The 23,790-nt window shown below is 31.9% G+C and overlaps 1 protein-coding gene across 2 annotated transcripts; it reads right to left on the bottom strand.

Moving 5' to 3' along the window:
- Positions 1 to 3,224: 3,224 nt before the first annotated feature.
- Positions 3,225 to 8,540, bottom strand: LOC132049990 (uncharacterized). 2 transcript variants are annotated; one of them, XM_059440986.1, is made up of 6 exons: positions 8,163 to 8,535; positions 6,059 to 6,294; positions 5,718 to 5,976; positions 4,055 to 4,234; positions 3,824 to 3,979; positions 3,225 to 3,739 (listed from the first exon to the last, which is right to left on the bottom strand). In XM_059440986.1, exons 1-6 carry the CDS (start codon positions 8,190 to 8,192, stop codon positions 3,566 to 3,568), a joined length of 1,035 nt encoding a protein of 344 aa, XP_059296969.1. In that variant the 5' UTR covers positions 8,193 to 8,535; the 3' UTR covers positions 3,225 to 3,565. The 2 variants fall into 2 exon arrangements, with proteins under 2 accessions (XP_059296969.1, XP_059296968.1); XM_059440985.1 differs by having other exon boundaries at positions 3,225 to 3,979; positions 8,163 to 8,540.
- Positions 8,541 to 23,790: the final 15,250 nt, after the last annotated feature.

Genomic DNA, 23,790 nt, shown 5'->3' with positions numbered 1-23,790 from the left:
TTACTGATTGTGTAGTTATTACAATATATATTCCTTCCCAGAATAGGACTTTGATTGTATAGTTATTACAATATATACTCCTTCCTAGAATAAGACTTTAACCCTACAGTTGTATAGCTATATATATTCCTATGGTATTATTGAATATACAGTGAAAACAGTTCCGGTTGTTTCTTCTATCAATTTTATGCAGAATTGTATGGTTATTAAATATATGTATATATGTTAGCATTAAACTAGTTAAGGACAAATATGCATCTTTCATTATTAATTGCTACATACAATTCCTTTATTATTAATTATTAATAACACATAAATATGCTGGGCTTCAACTCCCTGCCTCATTATCCCTTTCCCTCCTCCCATACACAAAATAAATAAAAGTGAACCAAACCAACATAATATTGCGGATGAAGTCTTTTTTTCAACAGACGCTTTTTTTATCTTCTTATTTTAAGCATTATTATTTATACATGAAATTTATTAAAAAAGTTCCTATATTAAAATTTGCGAAAAAAGTTTTAAAAATGGATTTTTTTCAAGCCAACTTAAAAGTCGCATTCAAATTAATTTATTAATAAATTTCAAGAGGAAAAAAAAAAAAAAAAAACTAACCTTATTTGAAGGCGGCTGGTCAACTCAAACGAGGTTCCGTGCATCTTCTAACATGGCCAGCATGAGTAATGTCTAGCACAGGCTGGTCGTCGGTCCATTTTAATGTATGAAAAGTCACCTGCTTTTTGCTATCAATTTGTTGCCTAATTTTTATGGCATAGATTGAGGTGAATAGAATTTGATTATTTGAGCTTATATTCGTTATGTTTACACGTGTATTAGTTAAATCCTTGCCCTCCGACACATTTTCTTTTAAACCTACGGATTGGTGTCAACTTTTAGTCGACAACTTGTGCTTTAATTTGGGATGACTTTTGTTTTAGGAGCTGAAAGGTCCTTTCTAATTGGTAAAAGGGCTAAAGTGATAAAACTATATTATTAAAATAATATGCCAACAAAATATGATTTGTCCTGGTAATTTTGTGGGGTAAGGGATCATTTGCTAGGCCAATTGGGCAAGTTGGGACGGAATCTTTCTTGATTATATTATTAGTAAATGGATAAGCAATTGAATTTGAAATTTTTGTTCTTCGTCCTTTTACACTAATTACTCACCAGCATAAAGGATGGGATTAAGTATGAAGTGCTCAACCGTTCCATTCCATAGTACTAAACATTTTGCATATAATATATTTCTCTTACACGTTTGGTCTTTCCATTTCAACTATTGATTGGATAATAGGATTGAGGAGGTTCCCGTGAAAGTATTCAGATAGTGGATCTGAATATGATATTATGATTTAATGGAATGACTTATCAGTTATCAGCCTTCATTGAAGAAGAATATTTTTTCTTCCAACCCAAAAAAAAAAAAAATCACTCTTTTTTTTTATGAAGAGGAGATAAGGTTGGTAGAATCCAACGCTTAGATACTAAACTAACATCATGTGAATTCAATGAATGCTTAAACATTTTGTTGTGCTGTCCTCCTACTTTTCCTAGTCCATTATCCTTTCCCCAGCTTTGTTATTTAGTGATTTGTATTTAGGAGCGGGATTTCAATTTGATCAGAATCTTACAAAGACGTTCAAAATATAAAAAAATAAACATACGAATCAAGAAGTGCTTAAGAAAGTAGTTTTGGGGTTCAACGTCTACTATATATACATAAAAAATAATTTTAACCTTGTAAAAACGTAATAAGAAAAAAATGTTTTTTACAAAACATGTATTAGAATGGGATAAAAATATTTAATTTGAGAGAGCGGATGAACACCTCAAGATAGTGTGGCCAAAAATATTTTCGCAATGAAAATAAAAAATATAGTTTAGTGATTCACCGCCTTCGATCAACCTTGTCAAACCTTATCATTTAATCATAGTCAAACCCATCGATAAACACCTATGGTCGATGAATTCGGTCATTTCAACATCTTTCTTTCACTCATTTATTAGAATTTGAACATCTCAACTAAACCTTGTTTCATTTCAGTTACACTTGAGATAAGGTTGGTAGAATCCAACGCTTAGGTCCGAATTCAATGAACCGTGCCATTTCGATATTTTTCGTTGAATCGACCAAATTTACAAAGGTGTGCAATACACTCGCCTCGATCAACCGACGTGGCAAATGACGAATAAAAAGAGGACATGTGTCTTTTTTAATTAAAAAACACTATTTTAAAATATTTAATAACAAATTAAAAGTAATACTCTCAAAAAGAAAAGAAAAACTTGATTTACACCCAATAAAAAAAGAACACATTATTAACAAAAACAAAAAGAAAGAAAGGACACATTGAAATTCTGAAATGAATAGTTGTTCTTGGTGTTCTTCACCATCTTCATATTGTTTTTGTTACAATCACGATTTTAATCCAAATTTTCAAGAGAAACTCCTCCAAATTTGTTATAACTACAGCTAAAGATTCCCCATGAAGACCCAAAGACAATCCAACATTAATTTCTCAAAATTTTCATCAAATTAATTAACCCATTTTAAACATTCAAGCTTTCTAAAGACTCCATTAATGGCAAGTTTTTTTTTTTTTTTTTTTTTTAATCTTGTTGTGAATTTTATTTTTCTTTTGTTTATTAAATAGATTTATCCAAAGAAAAATCATCTTACTTGTCACGTAAACGCTTGGGGAGAGAGAAGGTGGTGGCAACCTTGATTTTTTCCGGTGAACAAGATAGCAATGGTGGAAGATTTGTTAATAGTGGAAGGTTTGTTAAATGGAGAAGAAAGAGAAAAAGAATAAAGAAGAAGAAGGAAATAAAAAGAATTAAAAAAAGAAGAAGAAAAAAACTGTTTTTTGGGCTCTTCACGTGCTAGTTTGGTGTAGAAATCACGCAAGTTACCAAATCAGCGAAAAGTGTCTTAATGACACAGCCGGACCCTACCTCAGGTGTCTAAATAAAATAAGGTTTAGTTGATGTGTTCAAGTGAAATAACCGGACGACCACATGTGTCTATTGATGGGTTTGGCCTTTAATCATGGATAAGTGATATGTCTTCTCACTTAAATTTGTAGCTCTTTAAGTTAAATTACTTGTTGGCATAAACAGAGAGTGCGTAAAGTACTTACCCTTTTGCTAGTAACTTTGACATTAAGAAGAATCATCCAAGACTATACCTTATGTGCAATTATCTACACAGGAAATTTGCAAAGGCAACACTTAATTACTCCTGCCTTTCTGAAAGGAGAAAGGGAAGAAATATTGATAACCAAATTAGCAAATATTTTTAATCATATCGGTTACAAGTTCCTAACTTGTCGAAAAGCAAATAAATTTCAAGTAAATTTCTACTTAATGTTAAAATCAAGACAACACTCATTATCTGGTATGGCAGAACTAGAAGACAATCTGCAGCTACCAAAATCTGCTAACAAGTATACCTTTCTCGGCCTTTTGGCTAAGATCAAGTGGTAGAGCTTCTCCTAACAGTAAACAATGAAAGAATTGAGTTGAACAACACAAGCTACATCTGTACACGACGACTGCAAATCTATATTTTGTAATCTGCATGTAGGAAGCTTTCATACGGCGTTCCCTTGAGAGTCTTTTCAACATCAACCCAATTTTCAACTTGTGAAGACAATGGTCCCTTGTGTATCTTCACTTGACGACTATGAAGGTCCCTTCTAGGAACTTTCAGGAAATCTTGAACATCGTTTAGTATCTGTGAGGAAAATGGCAAATTAGAAAAGTAAGCACAATGAACAAAATGAACAAAGTAAGCATGGTAGAATATGCGAACTCTTACTGTTTGATTCTTTATTATGTCCTCGTAGTACAATATAGTATGTCGAGTGCTATTGAAGTATCCCACAGCTTTTATAGCCATGTCGTCTACTTGCTTCAGGTTGGGGATCAGCAAAGTTGTGTTAATCGTGGGCTTGTAACTTGCAAGTATCTCAGCCTGAATGATAAATATTTCTTAAGACACCATAGAGACATAAAGCAATATAACAGGGAGATAGAATGCAAGATTGACCTCCTTGGGAGAATGCGTATGAGACTTGTGGGTTCCATTTAACAGCTTGGCATTCTGATCATAGGAATTTGCTAGCATCGAAACCATTCTGCGCAATAGATTTCTTCTGAAGAGGAAAATAACAGAAACTCCTCTTGTTTTAAAATATTCAACAATTTGCTCATGATGCTGCATCAGACCCTGTAATGACATTCAAATGGAACTGCAATGAACAGCATTCTCCATAACCATGAAAAGAAAGTACTTATCAAGGGCTATTTGATTTCAGAATTCACATCATTTCATTCTTACACAGGGTGGACATATCATGTATGCCATTTTTTTGTTTAAATGCTCTTGCATCCAAAGCATTCTTAAAGTAATTGTTTCGTCAAATTCAAGACGGTCAAAAAGAATGCAAAAGAAGAAAGCAGAGTTTTTCCAAAGAACGTTTCCAATCTAATTTTAGATCTTCTGCAGCAGTAAAGGACTGGTGAAGCCAACACTCCGTTAGCAAAGTAATTATAGTTTTAAAGACCATCCTCACCAATCACACAAAGGTTGGGGGCCAGGGTAAGGTGGGTAGAGTAAGGAGCCAACCATTTACTATTTTCTACTAATCATATGTCAAGAAAATTTTACTTCAAGATAACACAAAGCTAATGATTCTTTTAGACCCATCTTACTCATTGTTCAAGCACTAGCTTCCCCATAAACTCTATACGATATCTTTTATGATCAGTAAGCAAAAATTTTCATTAATCACCCAATATCCGTTCGCTAAGAATCTAAGATAGTGATGGGTTTATTCATCAGTCAAGAGATAAGCAACTTTCAATAACTAAGGTGCCGTTTGGCCATAAACACCAAAAAAAAATTCACTTTTTTTTTTGGAATTTTGGAGTTGGAGTTGGAGTTGTGTTTGGCCATAGTTTTTGAAATTATAGTTTTTGGTGAAATGTAGTTGTAACAAAGTGAAACTTTTTTGAAAATAAGTTTTTTGAGTTTTTGGTATTCCAGAATACAACTTCAAGTTGTATTCGGAATTTTCATGGCCAAACGCTGATTCCGGAAAAAAGTGAAAAAAAATTCCGGAAAAAAGTGAATAATTTTTATGGCCAAACGGCACCTAAACAATTCTGCTTGTCCCAAGAGTAAGTCCGGATATGAAATATACACACAAACAACTATGCCTCAATCCCGAACTAGTTGGCCGCTATATAAACTAATCAGCATATGACTGGATTCTCAATTTTAGTTCTCCTGGCATGTTTCACTTTAAAACAACACACAACGGAGAAAGCATATATAAGCGCACTTCAAACCAAAGCTGACAAAACCGGGAAGGATGTTCCACTGTGCAAGTACATCTACAGCCTTCCCTTGTTTTAAGCATCAACCTATCCATTAATAATCCCCAGTCTAAGCATATGAATAAACAAGTTCAACTTAGACAAAGGAAATTGCTAGATAAATACCCATCACAACAAAATTACTAGAAAAATATCTCAACATCAAACAAGTGATACAAGCTCGAATATTTGAAAAATCAAGTATAACCCTGGAAAACACACAATCACTGAGTACAAACTAACAGGACGTTAATTAGGAAGATCAGCATGATTAAGAAGTACTCTTTAACATTCTCATAGAATTTATATCACAATTTTCAATAAGCGCTTACCTGATTAAGCATCCACTTGAGTCCAACTGCAGCTGTACATTCATTCTTGGAAGCACTCGTCAAAAAGTCTAGGTTATAAAGTTTGTCCAGAGTTTCCAAAATTGTTGACACATTACTTTTCCGGACTTTAACAGAAAAAATCTCCCCGTTAGAACTTATATTCATATGACTGTTTAACAATGTCTCAAACCAGCCACTACCAGATCTCTGTGTCGATAATATTGCAAAATACCTTACAGGATTGCAAGCACATTCAGCCCTAAATATATAGAAGACAACAATTCAGTAATAATCCACAAAAAGAAACCCAAAACATAAAAACAGAATAATAGATGTCTCACCGGCTAAAAGTCTTTGGCTTGGGAAAGTGCACATATGGTTTTTCTGAAGGTTCAATATCAGTTGCCTCACATGGCTTTTCAACCACATGAATACTTAATAACCGTCCACTAGAACTCACACCAATTTGTTTCAGGCCGATTGAACATATATAAACTCCACATACCATTGCAAAGATAAAGACAACCATTCTCAGCATCATCGGAGATGTCTTTGGTGGCTTTATGATGAACGAGTCCTGAATGGAATCAGAAGATAAACTGCTAATGACTTAAGTCTTCTTTAACTTGATAAAATAAGTTGCTCAAAAATAGTTATCAATCAAGTACGCCTCGATCCCAAACTAGTTGCACTAAGCTACATCAACCCTCAGTATACAGTCCACTTATGCTCATCTCTAAGTTCTTTTTCCTTGATAATCGATAGTTCTAAATTCTAATAGGATCTCCTCATAAGAATATGAATTTAAAACAATCTTAGATCAAAGAGCACTTCAAGGGGTCATTCAATCAAAGTAAACTCTACAATCTAAATTATCTCAAGGCACTTCATAACCTAGATAATCCATAACTATGTTACATTCTTTTACAAAAGTAGATGATTTGGGGTTTTTTTTTTTGGGGGGTATGGATAGTGCGCAAACAAAGAATTGGGAATTATTTGAATTAGTTCAAACTAAAGGCCTTTGTTCTCATACCAAATAATCCAATTTACCATCATTACTGTACTTATTGTACAATGATAACGAAAGTAAGATACAACGTATAAAAAGAGAAGCTTGGGCTTACTCACATTGAATGCTAACTACAATTAAAAGGCCTAAAACTTTAAGTAACTAAAAAACAAATTTCTATGATGCAGAAAAATCCTAGATTCTCATTGTACAAAGCTGAGCTTAAAACAAATTTTAAGCTTAAATATATTCACAATAATAAAGAGAACAACTGGTTTGCTCCATTTGAATGCTCATAACAACAAAAAGACTTTTTTTTTTTTCATGACATTCAACAAAAAGACTTAAACTTTAAGCAAATATTTAACAAAGAATTGGGAATTATTTGAACTAGTTGAAAATAAAAGCCTTTGTTCCCATACGGAATAATCCAATATACCATCATTAGTATACTTATTTTACAATAATAACTAAAGAAAGATACAAGGAATAAAAACAGAAGCTTGAGCTTACTCCCATAGAATGCTACAGCTATTAAAAAGCCTAAAACTTTAAGCAACTAAAAAGCAAATTTCTATGATGGAGAAGAATCCCAGATTCTCATTGTACAAAAAACTGAGCTTATAACAAATTTTAAAGAGAAAAGCTGGTTTGCTCCCCTTGAATGCTAAAGAACAACAAAAAGGCTTAAACTTTAAGCAAATAATTTTAAAAAAAATCTGTGATGCAGAAGAATCCCAGATTCTCACTGTACAAACCTGAGCTTAAAACAAATTTTAAGCCTAAATAAATTCACAATAATAAAGAGAAAAACTGGTTTGCTCCACTTGAATGCTAATAACAACAAAAAGGCTTAAACTTTAAGCAAATAATTAGCAAATTCCTATGATATAGAATAACCCCAGATTCTCATTCAAATCTGAGCTTAAACAAATTTTAAGCCAAAAGAACTACACAAGAATGTTCATAACAATAAAAAGGCTTAAACTTTAAGCAAATAATTAACAAATTCCAATGATATAGAAGAATCCCACATTCTCATTATACAAAGCTGAGCTTAAAACAAACTTTAAGCCTAAATAGCCTAAATAAATTCACAATATAAAGAGAAAAACTGATTTGCAATGCTAATAACAGCAAAAGGGCTTAAACTTTAAGCAAAAAATTAACAAATATCTGTGATGCAGATGAATCCAGATTCTCATTATACAAAACTGAGCTTAAAACAAATTTTAAGCCTAAGAAAACACAAGAATAAAGAGAAGCTGGTTTGTTCCCCTTGAATATTAATAACAACAAAAAGGCTTAAACTTTAAGCAAATAATTAACAAATCTCTAAGACCCAAATCAAGAAACCACTAATTACACCTAATGGAAAATCCAAAAAAAGCAAAAGAAACAAAAATCAAGAACTGGGTTGCAAAAAAACAAACCTTGGTGAAAAAACAAAAATCATCAGCCATATTTGTGCTCAAAAATGGATTTAAAAAGGAAAGAACATTGAGGGGTAGCTCAGTTTCATGTGTTCTTTCCCATATTCCTCCTAGTTTTATTCATCTTTGTAGTTTCCAAACACATGCATTAACATATGTACGTGTATAGAAAAAAAAGCCAAAGCTATGAGCTTTTTGTTGTGAATAACAATGTAATGAGATGCTTTGTTTTGGATTTGTTTGCTTAGATTTTTCTTCAGATTTGTACTTTTTTTAAATTTCTTCTTCTTTTTTTGTTTTCGTGTTTTTCTGCGGGCAATTTGCCATTGGTAAAAGAACTGAGGAAGGGAAAGAAACTATCGAACGGTGTCGTTTGGGTACTACGTTGATTTTGTCAAGGGAATCAAATAATTCTTTTTTGATATTTTTTAATGTTTTTTTACTATAAAATACTGTTCCCCAAATTACCGTTTTCTTTAACGGTGGTGAACGCCACTTACGAGAAATCCTCACGCCTTTCATTATCTGACACTAGTTTTTTAATATCCAAATCATTATTCTTATGAGTTGTATAAGTGGGGGTGTTTACGGAAAATTGGAAACTCCAATCAAGTGAATCGAGTTAAATCGGAGAAAAGATCACCAAATTTTTTGTTTGGTATGGTTTTTGATTTTTAATTTAAAAACCGACAAAGTTTGGTATGATTTTGGTTTTACAAAAATAACCGAAAAGATCGAACCATATCGGCTAATGGGGAAAGACTTGCCCTTATCCCCTTACTATCATGCCCTCAAACTATTAATTAGAAATGCCCCTAAAATTATGATACCAACATGGTATATAAATATACTCAGATGGTATCATGTTCATTTATTCAAAAGACGCACTTTTTTCGGAAAAAAAAATTATGATACCATCATCTTATATACATATATTGTAATGGTATCATAAAAGACTGCTTCAGTCCTTTAATGAGGCACTCCTAAGTCCTCTGTAATACCATCGTGGTATATAAAACATATTGAGATGGTATCACGTAAGTCCACTTCAATCTTCTCTTAGTCCTCCATGATACCATCATGATATAATAGATTGTAATGATATCATGAAGGAAGGGTTATTAGTTTAGAGGGAGCATGGGACGGATAAATATTTTACATTTTAAGGGGTATTTTGTGTGGTTTTCCCTATAAATATATCTATTTAAAACACAGACACACGCATACATGCCTTTATAGTAATTCAATTCCTTACTTTCTGGTTTGATTGTAATTTTCATTTTTTCAAAGAATCTATTTCTTGTTTGTCTTTTAATTCTTTAATTATTCATCATTGTTTAATTTAATTAACGTCAAGATATTTTACTATATCACAATTAAATATTTAATTTTTACATTAAAAAAAGTTCATTGTAGCAAAATTTATTATATTCATTGAAAATGGAAAATTCTTGGACAATGGGTATAATATTTGGAGGAAGCTACCTATATAACTTGATTACATATATACTTTTTTTTTTTCTTAAAGAGTAACTGATTTGGTAGTATTATGCTGAAATTTAATCAATCCAATATGTGTTTTGAAGTGCATTATCATATTTCTAAAAAACTAATAAAAACCCCGAGGAAAAAATCAACAAAACTTGAAGGGGTGAAAAACCAATTTAATTTGTTTGTTTTAATTCTAACATTCAAAAACTGACATAATTGGTTTGACTTTCTTTGACAGGAAAATCAACCTATATCGAACCATAAAAACTTCTAATTGTAAGTGATGCTTGCTAGTACTAGGTCTGTCAATGGTTTTCAAAAAACCGACTTAACCGACCGAATCGTACCGTACCGAACAGATTTTTAGGTTTCTTTTAATAAAACCGACGGTTTTTATATAAATTTATAACCGTACCGAATAATTAGATTGGTTTTTAATTTTATAAATATAAACCGAAAAAATACCGAACCGAACCGAATAAGTATATATATGTAAAATATATTTTATATATTAAATTTACATATAATAAAATATTAAAAATTTTGCCTTGGGTTTGGGATGATGAAAATGACTACAAGCCGGCAACATAATTAACACCTAAAGTTCCAACTCTGAAACCTATTATATTAATCCTATTGAACTTAAATTAGTTCTAGCATCTCGAGTAGTAATTAGTAAGCTACAAGGTATTCCAACGATTTTGGATAGAAAGCTACAAAATATTAGATATTTTTTCTCTCGTATGATTTTAAATTCTCTTAGTCGATACTCAATCTTAGTAGTCTCAGTTCTTAAGTCTCATCTTCATTGATTTTCCCCCCTCGTACGATCTAAAATATATTTGTTTTTGCTTAGCATTATTTTACACTACCATAAAATAGTGGGATCAATCTCTATTCTTGTCGTCTTTCATGTTTTCTTGATTCATCACCTTTTAATCAGTAAAAATATCTAGAGAGTTTTTGTCAAAGTCCTATAGAAATATGTATGATATTGTGTCTTAACTTTTACTAGTGACTATAACATGATGTTCTTTTAAAAAAAAAAAAAAAATCGAAACTTAACCGAACCGTACCGATACCGAAGAGAAACCGACATGATGGGACGATTTTGAAAAGTCTAATTTTGGTTCTACAAAATGAAATAACCGAAAAATTGGTACGGTATAAATTTTATAAATTAACCGCCCGAACCGTACCATTGACACCCCTAACTAGTACTTCTCATTTACTAAGATTCAAGAAAAACCCCTCATTTATTAAGAACTAATTATGGTATTTTAGTAGGTGATAGGGCATACTTATGGAAGATACCCGTCCCAAAGGCCCACAACTCAAAATTAATACGAATTTAGTTAATAACAAAAGAATAATAGAAGTACATAGTCCATATAAACTGTATTAGTTAATTAGTAATATTTATAATAAGTTGTTATATTTATATTAAATCTACTATTTGTCAATAATATTTTATTTTGATGAGCAATTTGTTCAAATAAAGTGACATTATCAATGTCGATTCATAGCCGACTTCAACTTGCTTGGGATTAATTAAGGTGTTGCTATGTTATTGCTAATGCTTATTTGCTTTACTAGAAGTGTGAAATTAGAATATCACTATTGCTAGAAAACCCTTACTACTGCAATTGGAATGAACACTTGAATTGAGCAAAGATTGAAACGAATTATTACTATAATAATATATCTCAACTAACTCAAAATTAAGGTGTAATTGGTCAGTATTAAAAAAGAATTTTGATCATATTTAACTTTTTTTCAATGATAAAAGCTCATTTGAGTAATGAAAATTGTGACAAAAGAAAATATTGTGCTAATTGCAATTGGATTTTGCTTTGTAATTTTCGTAAAGTGTAGGTAAGAAGTAGAGTACATTATGAAAAAGACGAGGTACAAACAAATAACGCTGAGAAATATGAAAATCCCATTTGGAAACAATTGTACGAAGGTGTCATTTAATTTGTGTACAAGTTATATCATATATGATTATAATGTGAGTGTTACTTATGAGATAAACAATGAATTACCAACATAATAATTGTTATGCCGTAAATAATAATGTGAAATTGCTATATGGTGAATTATAATACATAAAATATTATGCATGATTGTCTATTTAGGGGCACTTTTATCTTTTGATATTCTTAATCATGTATTACTAGTGCACGATCTATTGATTCTACGTTTTCTTCTTAAATAAAATAATTTATAATTTCCTCCAGAGTTATGTAATTATTATGTTCAATACTGCAAATCAGATGATGCATTAGTTATGCAAAAGTTGTGAATTTTAAAATATTCTTATACGCCCAACAAAATATCGTACTTACTCATACGAAAGTTTTATGTAAATTATTTTTGCTAACGCGCTAAAAAAATAAAGAAAAAAGGAACCGTCTAGGCGACATAAAAGTTTGGGGCGCACGTTCCGCTGAAGCCTGAAGCTATGGTCCACAGGTTGACCGTACACTCTTGTCGTTTGTCTACTGCAACTTGGCTGACGCTTATTAAATTGTTAGTTCCTTCTATAGTTTTTTAAAAATAATTAGTTTAATTAAATGAAAATAAAATTCGGTTTTTAATTAATTAGCTCAATTCTTGTGAGGAAAAGTTGAACCGATTTCCACTTTTCAACTTTCTAGTTTTGTCATAGCATGCTAATTATTTCTATATATATAATAAGGGGCAATCCAATGATTTTTGCAGTCTTTAATTGAGCATCTTGCTAATCAAAAGAAATGCTCTTTCAAATTTGTTCTTGTACTTGCTATTTATTGCATGATATATCAAAGTATGTTCCAAATAAATCAAGATACTGTCAGACCTTTTTGGTAATTACATGGCCCCTTAGTTTAACTTTTTGTAAGTGAAGTATGAACCATGACTTTTCTTGTGTCATATATTTAGCCCTATTTTATTTCTTTATTACTTAGGTTGCCACTTTCAATTTGGTAAGTATAAAAAAGTTTAAGACTTTTTAGAATGCTTAAAAAGTTGTGAATGGTGATGATGTCATCTAAAAGAAATAACTATAACTATTCACAAAGACAAAAACTATATAATACTAATAACTTTGAAGACCTCATTCGGTATTGAAAGAGAATTCTTTAAATAATATTTTCACTACATAAATTCTAAGATTATAATTAAATTTCTCTTGATCTTATCTTTTATTTTGAAAATATAAATTTAGGCATGATATTATAACATAATTTTGTATAGTAGGTGAAAAAAAAATCAAAATCGATCCTTTAGAAAAATAAAAGCGAGAACAAATAATTTTTTTAGGTACGTTGTTGTATTGAGACATGATTTAATTATTTAAATTTAGTTGATCCTAACTTTCTTGGGACTGATAGTAGAGTTATAATATTATTATTGACGTAAAGTTTACAAATTAATATTCCACTTAGACTTCAAGAAGAAAAGGGGGAAAATGTTATTTTCTCACGTGCTTTTTTGAAAGAAAAAAGAAAGTTTAAATTAAGAAAAGTAGCTACTTTTCATATTTTAGATATATATATATACGATTTAATTAGAATTAGGATATACTAACATCAGTGTAAAGTGTCAATTTCTTAAATTTTATCTTATTTATAAGTAAGTTCACTGGTTCCTCAACAAAAGAATAAATGTAGAATGTATAGTTTGATACTCTTTTCTTGAACCAGATAGTTCATAAAACATGGTTGCTACTAATCGCGCATATGTAAACCGCAAATCCTTCTAGCAATTTTTTTTTTTAGATTTTGCACTGAAGTATATTACGATATCAAAACTTTTCAAGAATTATTATATTAAGATCTCTGAAATAAAATAAAAAGAACTTTACATTTTATTCAATTTGCTTAATTAAGTTAGGGACGGAGGAGAATAAAAGGGAAAGTGATGTAATTGTGCCTGCCTACTAAGTGGGCAGCTCCTTAATCCCATATTTGCATTTATTTTTAATAACTTTTAACTTTTTAACAAATTTGTAACTTTTGAAGTTTAATTTTGTTATTTATCTTTTCTAACTCCTAAACCATTTTTATTTTACCTAAACATCGACTTTTACGGTGATATGAGATATTTTTAAGAAAATAAAGCAACAATCTATGATGAAGAAATAAAAGGATCATTCTATCTATCGAAATCTTAGCTGAAATAATATACTCTTCGTACTAATTTAATTTTTTTTTTTTTTTGTCGCAAACAAGTCCCAAAAAGAATGATAACTTTCTATATTTAATAAGTTAGCTTAAATTCCAAAATTTCTACATTTCATGTTTAAAACAAAAATTAAAACCAAAAAGTTTTATTTTATTTTTAAACCTTATTTTAGCTACCTGTATCAAAAATTAAGACACTTAAATAGGAAGGGAGAGAGTAGAAATTTTTCTGAACCATTGTGAAGAAAAGCAAAACTAAATGGTCGACTACTCTTATAGTCAGTTTTTTTTTTAAAAAATATTTTAAATACATCCAACTATATTTGTTTACCATGTATCAAATTATCTCTTTTCTAATTTAAACTATTGTGGAATTTTGGACACCCCTTGATTGGGTCATTTTATCCGGCTACAAAGACGCTTCCTTTAGAATTTGTAGTCCTCACAACCTCTAAATTTTTATTTTTGCTCCTATTTTGGCCTTTTATTTACATAGTTAACTCTATGTATTTTAGTAAATTTTAGAAAGTTTGATGACAATTATATCTCAAAAGGCAATAAAGGTGTAGGACACTTGGCAACTATCAAGATTTTTTTTTTTTCCAAAAGTTAACACTACAACCAACATATATTGCTCTTTTCTATCACAACGACAACAAGCACATATTTTCTCTTTTTGTCTACGAATTTTATCTCCATAAAATCTACATTTTCACATGGATCCCCTAGGGACTATTTTTTTTTTTTTTTTTTTTTTTTTTAAGTTGCAGCAATGCTTTGGCATTTTCATTGTATACTTGTACATATATATAATTAGCAAATATGCAATGACTTTTTTGTACCTCTCCTTACAAAAAAAAAAAAAAAAAAAAATAGAGCAAGAAATAGAATATTATATATATATATATATATATATATATATATATATATATATATATATAGGGTCTTTATCCCTACACGAATGAAGGTTATATGATAGCAATGTATCCCTATATTTTGATTCACCAAATTACCCCTAAATAAAAGAAAAAGAACTTTACATTTTATTCCAATTAAAACAGAGGAAGTTTGAGGGCTTTTCAATCTTTTTCCAAGTAAATCAGATAATTCCCTCCTGTTCCTTATTTTTCGCCCTTAATTTCTCTCTTCTTTTTGATAAAGCTTACGATTTTCTTTCCAATTTGGTATTGTGTGTTCCATCGTATTTGTAAATAATTTTAGGCGAAAAAAGTTTTATTTTTATTTTTTAATGGGACAATTTCGAACTTATCCCGATTTTTCATTTAAATGGTCGACTACTCTTAATCAGTTTTTTTTAAAAAAATATTTTAATACAAACGTTACCATGTATCAAATTATCTAATTTAAACTATTGTGGAACTCCTCGAACGGTAAGATAAAATGTGCCATTTGAACCCTCATGAAACTCATACGGCATACTGCGTGTAGGCTACAAGATTTTTTTTTTTAAACAGAGCGCGAGTTACCAAATTTTTTCTTTTTTTTTTAAAGTTTTAATCATTAAAAATTAATTTTAACAAAGCTACTATTTTAAAATCTATTATATAATAATTAAAAAAAATTGAAAAACCCAACCCATCCTCTCCGATAGCCCACTCCTGGCGCCACCATTTCTCCTCCATACGCCACTTCCAATTTGGTATTGTGTGTCCCCTCCGCCGCTAAAATATCTCGCCGCAACCTCCGCCGCCAAGATAAAATGTCGATCCCCTTACTCCACTTCAAAAGCTATTTAAATAAATCTCCGACAAAAAACGGCACCATTTTTTTAATTATTTAAATAGATTTTCCGAAGCCTACTTTGACGGCGGTGTTTTAAAATAAATCTGGCACCATTTTTTTAATTATTTAAATGGATTTAATGGAGAGGTTGGGTTGGGTTTTTCGCATTTTTTTAAATTACTTAAATAGATTTTAAAATTAATTTTTCTTAAATTAATTTTTTTTTGTTGACATGGCTTACATGTCTTCGCAAGTGGATCAGACGCGTGTGCGCTCACCCCAAGACGAAGGTTAAAACGACACATTTTATCTTGTGTCGGCGATTCAAATTGGCCAACGTTTCAGTTAATGCCTAAACGAAAATTCGCAAAGTTCGAGGAGTTCATCTATGACTTTGGCCATAATTTAATATAACTGCAAGGATCTAGTTTAGTTTTAGATTTCACCAGTATATTGTTTCAATACCCAGAGGACATGAAAAATTATTGAGAAGGGAAAAAACTTAAAGAAGGAAGAAAAAGAGAAAATAAGAGGATGAATTATGAGTGGTATAAAAAGGACAAAAAAATAGAAAATGAGGATATGAAGGGAATGGGCAACAGCGAATGGGTTTTTAAAGTTGCAGTTTATTCATAAATTAGGGTATGATTTCATGAAATCAATTAGGCTTTCTATATCCCTGCAGCGTCGATAAAGTCAAACCAGTTGTTCGTATTCTGAAGCTGACAAGATGCTTAGCAAAACGTTCCTATTGAAATTTCATAAGAATTAATGAGCAAAAAGGATTGGTGAATCAAAAATAGGATTTCAATAGTTTCAATTGCTTCTCAGTTTCTCCATTGACGAGGAGAGAAGGAAAATGAAAAAGGAAAGGGAAATTGGCTTCAGTTTATTTTAAAAGACAGAAAAGCCCTCAAACTTCCTATGTTTTAATTGGCTGGCAGGGGTAATTTGGTGAATCAAAATGTGGATACATTGCTATTCTACAACCTTCATGTTATAGGTTAGCAAAATCCATATATATATGTGTGTGTGTGTTATATAAGTACTGATATACTCCTATATATTTGCACGCACAGTGAAATACTAACTATCTCTATGACTTAAAACTATTTTAAGAAATAACTCAAAATATATTTATTTTGCATTTCTTTAGGCTACTATTTATTGTTCTAACACACATGTTATGTCTTTGCTCAGTTTTAATCTAATCAATTTTTTTAAATGTAAATAATTTGATGAAGCTATCATGTTTTTTATCAGTATTTTCCGAAGTATCATATTATACAACTTCCTTAATCCAAGTTATAAAGTACATAAATTAATCTATTTGGCTCCATTTGAATTTGGAAAGTTACCAAAGTGCAAATTTCATGTAAAGGTATAGCAGTTCGAAAAATAAATAAAATATAATTATCATTTTCTTATTTATATAATCCTTATATATAGTTAAATTTATCCTCATTTAGATAAGTTAATTTTTATAGACTATCGAGAAACCATATAAAATTGATAATATTTAATTAAGGATAATTTAGTGAAAAGATTTTTTAATTTCTAGGTATGAGTGATTTGTTAGAATTTTTTTTTAGCTAAATCATTTATTAGGTCTTACTTTACATGTAAACATGCCCTATGTCACATGTTCCTCTCCATATGCTTCTCCCTATTAAACATCCAACATTTTACTTCTTTAGTGATATTATATGTGCTTACAAATACAAAAAGTAAAAATTATTGAATGACATTGTTTAATGTTGAAAATGAAGGTAGCATTATCAGTCAACATTAGATTATTTTTAAAATCTCTTGTTAGATTAACAAAAATCAATCTTTTTAAGCATGAAGCATATATAAATAACTAAATTGATTCTTGAGGTTCATTTTATGAATTTAGGTTATGTATTGAATTTCGTCTAAAACTAAGGTTAAAAAACACATTTGACTAGCATAAAGTCTTGGCACATAAAATAATGAGTGAAAAAATAAAAATTGCATGTTCACAAATTCATAAAAATATGAAAATAATTTCCAATTTATGATCTTCGACGAGTTGTATTTATCATACTTTATCATGTTAGTTTATAGAATATCGAATCACTCGTGCGATTTTGGTATTTGCTAATTTTCCTACCAAACTTATTTCCTCATAAATATTTTTTTTTTAAAAAAACTATCCACTTTTATGACGAACAAACTGTAATAATTATGAAAATTTATAAACACAATATGAATAACTTGCAATTACATTAAATTAATTATGTACTAAAAAAAGTGACACAAATTAAACTTATTTGATAAAACTTACGTATTATTTTTATATTTTGAGAGCCCGGGCCTCCTGCAACTAGTATTATTAGAAATAAAGATTTTTCCTACCGATATTTAGTGGAAATTTGTGCTACAAAACATGATTTTTCCACCGGACTAGCTCACTGGGAAAACGCATGGTGGGAAACATGTTCCCATTGAAACGCTAGGAAATTTTCTAAATTTTTCATGTGAAAACACTATTATTTAGGTTTTTCCCACCGACATTAGGTAGGAAATAGCCATTGAACTTTTTCAGTGGGAAAATATCGATTTTTAGTAGTGTTAGTACTATTTTTATCAAATTATCAATTAATATTTGTCATATCAATTTACTTGTTGACTTATAAGAGACCTTAATGCGTAAATATTTTTAAGCTGTCAGTATATAAAACTTAAAACTTAAAGGGGAAATTTGGTTTTGAACAAGTTATTCTGGATTATAGAGCTGAAACTATAATAAAAGGACAACCGGTGCACTAAGCTCCCGCTATGCACAGGGAGCTGAAATTATAATAAAGGGATTAAAATACTGAAATTATTTAATTAGTGGATATACTATTGGTTGATGTTTGGTTCATTGAACCAAAAAATAGTGTGTGTGTGTATATATATATATATATAACTAGTGTCACTTGGTCCGTGGTAAGTCCGGGTCCAATACTAACATTAAAATTAAATTTATAATTACTTTTTTTTTTCTTGCTTCTTGTGACATTTTGTGACATTAAGTTATTGAAGGAGTAGTTCGATATTTTCTATGAACTCCTAAAAACTAAATCATAATATAAAAAATATTTGAAAGTTAAAGAAGAATTTCCTTTTATTTTCAATTAAATTCATGATATAAGAGCTCTTCTCTTTTTTATTTCATTGAATGCTTTTGAGAATATAGTATCCAATAATCCATATTGAACTTTTATCATATGTTGGATTAATTTCACTCATTTTTTCTGAATCAAATCAATGTTGACTAACCAATTATTGCAAAAAGATATTTGAGCGTTCAAGAACTGTTGGCACGATTTTCAACCTCAAATAAATAAATAAACTATGATTTATTAATAGTGAATCAGTGACGTTATGATTAACGGGAAATGAGATTATGCATTACAAAGCAACAGTCTTGTAACGACCCGCTTGGTCGTTATAGTCTTTCCGGCACTTTTTTGACCTTTTCCCGAGCTTGTTAGCTCACTTGTGACCCGAGGGGACCGTTGACATGCTTCCCGAGGTGTTTGGATTGATTTAGGTGACTTTTTTGGGAAAATTGGGCTTTAACCGAAAAAGAGTTGACTTTTGGGTAAACGGACCTTTTTCGAAAATTCGTCGATTTCGAGAGGTCCGGATGGTCGTTTAGAGCTTGTGTGCGTATCTAGTTCGGTTCCCAATGCACTCGGGTGCATTTTGGGACTTGGGTTGGGAAGTTGAAATTGAGATATTGGGGGTTGACTCGGTCAACGAGACCTCCGTTGGGAATTCCAAGGCCACGAGTGCGTTTGTAGCGAATTTCTATGTATGTCTGTGTATGTGGTATGTGAGCAGATGGCCTCGGGTGATAGTCGGGATTTCGGGTTGAGATTGTGATTATGTTGGGGGGAAATCGGTTACGGTGCCCGCTATACCGACGCACGTACGACACTGGCGGACCGCCGTATAGCGGTGGGATGGGCCGCCACAGCGGCCAAGTGATATTGTGGATTGACTGTCACGGCGGTCTGAGTAGTCGTCGAGGAGCGGTCCCGCTGCCGCTACTGATTAATTCATTAACTGAGCATTAAAAGCCCTAAGTCTCCCATTCTTTATTATTTCGACTAGAGAGTTCGTGGGAGCTTTTCAAGGATATTCTTGGAGGAAATTCTTGGTGGTAAGTTCTTCAAATTCCTTTACTATTCCATTGCCCTCAATCACCTTAGAATTCCTTTTTCTTGATAGTTCATTAAGTGTTTGAAGATTAAAAGAGGGTTCCATGAGTTCTTCTTTCTAGGCTTCTAAATCATGATTTGTTGGTTGGGTTAGATCTATTTAGCATGAAATTGATGACTAGAACCTATAATTGCATGATTTCTTCCTAATTAGTGGCTAACTTACGAGATTGGAAGTTCGGGTTATACCTAAATTTGGGGGTTTCGCCTAGAATTCGAATTTGAGTAAATTGTTAGTTATTCTAGCTTGATATTGATGAAGTCGATCACCTAGAGCTTTATTTTCATGTTGAAACCTTTAGATTCCTAATTTCATCCTTCTAGTTCATAAAACACATTTCATAGGTCGGGGATTTGGGTCTTGATGAAGTAAGATTTGATCGATGTTCTTCTTGATTCGAATATGTCACACCCCGACCTTACTAGGGTGTGATGGGCACCCGACTCTCCTCAGAGTCGAGCGAACCCTTAAACGTTCGCGTTACTAGAGCCTGTCATTTCAAAATTTTTTTAAAAACATGAAACTTTTCAAAATAGAGATCACTGTCTTTATACAGATTATGAAAACCTTCAGTCAATCACATAATTTTTTTTTACCAACTGACAACATCTGAAAATACACACTCTTTTAACATCTATAACTGATTCGCGCTCCTCGACACCCTATCCACAGGACACTGTCTGCAAAGTCTCTAGGATATACAAATACCATGACATAAGTACTCGACTCAACACTCCGAACCGAAATGGAGCTCGCCAATCCCGCGGGAACAACTTCTAGCAAAAAGTCTTCTCTTCATCTGGGTGTACCTGCGTGGCATGAAACGCAGCCCCCGAAGGGGGTCAGTACGGAGAATGTACCGAATATGTAAGGCGGTGACAGATAATAACTATAGCTTAATTAGGAGAGAAGAAATCACAATCAAATTCAATACCTGTAGCCTTCACTGGAAGAAGCATAAACATATATATATGTATACGGGTCTCATATAATCCTTAAGTGAATAATGCAAATGAACACACACTCCTTAAGTAAAGGATGCAATCTAACCCGTGTGTTCTCCGACATACTAATGAAATAGTCCTTCGGACGGTCGCTTCCAAGCGCGGTAACAATGATGGCCCCTTTCGGGCATTGCTTCCTCGCATAATAATAATGATGTCCCCTTCGGGCATTGCGTCGCTTCCGGCATAATAATAATGATGGCCCCTTCAGGCATATCACGCTTCCGGCATAATAATAATGATGGTAATGTAAACATAAGTAGTAAATGAAATGAAATAGTAAAACCTCGCACCCTTTCGGAGTGGTTTTGAAAAATAGCACACTCGGACAGCCGAGGCCATAGCGCGCCCGTACGTAAGCTGGAGGCCATAGCACGCTCTGATCAACAACAAAGGCCATAACTCGCGTACACAAACCGAGGCTTGCAGCACACTCGGGCATGTCGAGGCCATCGCATTTCCCCTTCGGAGGTGGTTTTAGAAAGTCTAAATATTAAAATCTCACACCGTCGGAGTGGTTTTTTTTTTTTTTTTTTTAAAAAAGTCAATTTTATGTTTCTTTGTACAAAACTAGTTCTTTAAAAAAATCATTAGTGAACCACAAACGCGTTTTCTAAGCCATTTTTTTGGAAAACCGAAGCAATAATTATATTAGTAACGTTGTTACACAGCAAATATATTATAGAACATTATGAGGTAGTTAAACAATTGTCCTTTGGTAGTGGACAACGACCTAAAAGTTTTCTCGTAATTATTGTACACAATAAGTCAAATGGAGCAATACAAAAGGTCTCGAGTATTGGGACCCACCTCGGGTGGTCAAGTCAAAGTCGGCGTACGTGAATTTCGTACATTGAGCTTTACGGAGTCATTATGATAGTTTTAGTGCACTGTCTTAGTTGGGCAAGACGTAGATGTTTAAGCACTTATTTCATCGAAGACAAGAAATTTGATTCAATTCTATTGAATGAAAAAGGGTCAAATCCAAACTCAGATTTCTAAGAATAGAAGCATCCCCGAGGCTTATATCCAAACCTATTAGGTCAAGACATGCCAAGAGAAGGAATGGGAGAGCTTTACATACCTTGTTTCCCTTTTACGCTTGCCAAAATTCAAATCCCGTTTCGTCCAAAACCTACAAATGGTCACATTTACCAATTTGCTATTCATAAGGCTTAAAATTTCCAATCTTAACCAATACTTGTCTATAAAAATTGGGCAGCATCTCCCCTATATATATAACATCACGAGATTCAAACTCGGCCAAAACAACAACAACCATACCAACAACAATATAAACAACATCAACAATCGACTAGAAATGCATTCTAGCTAAATAGTCTTATTTTCCAAATAATGCAACAACTCCAAATCTAACTTTACACTTATAAGTCAATACATATTTTCATGTTCACATACTAATTCAAGATCATTCAAACATAAACCAAGAGTATTTCAAGCCTTATATCCAATGTTCAACAATTTCATATTCTATCCAAAATTTCATATATGCAACAAAACCATCCCAACACATTTTCTACTTACTATTTCATCACTAACAACCATAATCCACCCTTTAACAACTTCATTATCTTAATACCATAAAATCATATTAATATAACATAATTCTCTATATTCCATTTTCATGCCAACTTAACCCATATATCCTTCATTTACATTGTAAAGATCACAACAACACAACTATCATATTAAGCAAAATAAATCCATCATTATTTCACCACAACATAACCTAACGCCAACATGCCAATTTCCAACTTCATCCAATTTTCATTCAACTTTCATTTCCAATATAAATTCCACAATAACCACAACTAGAATACAACATAAAATTCAACTCATCTCAACCATACAACATACCACACACACACGCCACATGCATGTATTCACACCCACTTTGCAAACTTCCATATTTCCATAAATTCTACTCATTTCATATACTACAACACAAACAAACCTTCATAACATAACAATAAAAAGGGATGAATTCTTACCTTTTTTCTCCTTGGTTCTTCACTTGTCCAAAGTGTGAGATTGAGAAAACAAATGCTCAATCTTCCAAAACAACTACACCAAGTTGTAGAGGGGCCTTGAATTAGTGGGAATACAACAAGAAAATAATTTTGGAACAAGATTTTTGAGGGCAAATTTTTCTATGGCCAATTTAATAGGCTCTTATTTTTTTTGCTCTTCTTGTTTAGTTTTTCTCCTTCTCTTGTTTCTCTTGAAACTTCTAGGAATTTTGGATGATTAAGTGGTCTTTTATTCATTGACCACATGCCTTAATTCCATGGGCTTGGATCATCATCATTGTTTTTGTTGTAAATTTTCCAAGCCCAATTATTTTGTCCATATTTTGGTAATTCATGAAACCATTTTTCAACATTCCAATTTCGCCCTTAGTCTTTTCCAATATTTCCACATCTAAATTTTTTTCATAACTAACTTATGAACCAAAACAAGATCAATTCATTACATTGTCCTTAACTTGCCACGACTTTTCTCGAATTATCCAAATGTATGAAATACTTTTGATATATCATAATATGTTTAGACTTTCTTTATCTCTAGGCTCGGTAGCAAGGAAAGGCTAAGGCGTGACAGTGGAGACTTTGCTGTTTGCCTTCCAGGTAGGCTGCTTATCCTATGGTGAGATCATTTCGTGAAGACATATTTAGACGATATTGTTCGATATCCATGTAAACCTTCAGGTATGACGTTGGGTTAGATGTTGTATTAGTCCGTCTGTGTGATTTGGGTTAGCCACCCCTTGTGTTGTGACTTATCTTGTTCTACCGTTATTGTCTGATGCCGCGTGGAGATAGCAGTATATTAAGAGACTATCGATATATCTCGATTATGATATTGTGGTATCTTACTTGTTGTCGTTTGAGACGCAGGGTAGTAATTCTTATTATGGCTATCGTGTAGCCTTTTTCATGATAGTTGTTGGTGTGCCCATGCGTG

This window comes from Lycium ferocissimum, chromosome 3 (genome assembly GCF_029784015.1).
Source record: "Lycium ferocissimum isolate CSIRO_LF1 chromosome 3, AGI_CSIRO_Lferr_CH_V1, whole genome shotgun sequence".
In the NCBI taxonomy this organism is placed as follows: Eukaryota; Viridiplantae; Streptophyta; class Magnoliopsida; order Solanales; family Solanaceae; genus Lycium; species Lycium ferocissimum.
The sequence above is the reverse complement of the archived record's forward strand: the minus strand, read 5'-3'. Positions and strand labels throughout refer to the sequence as shown.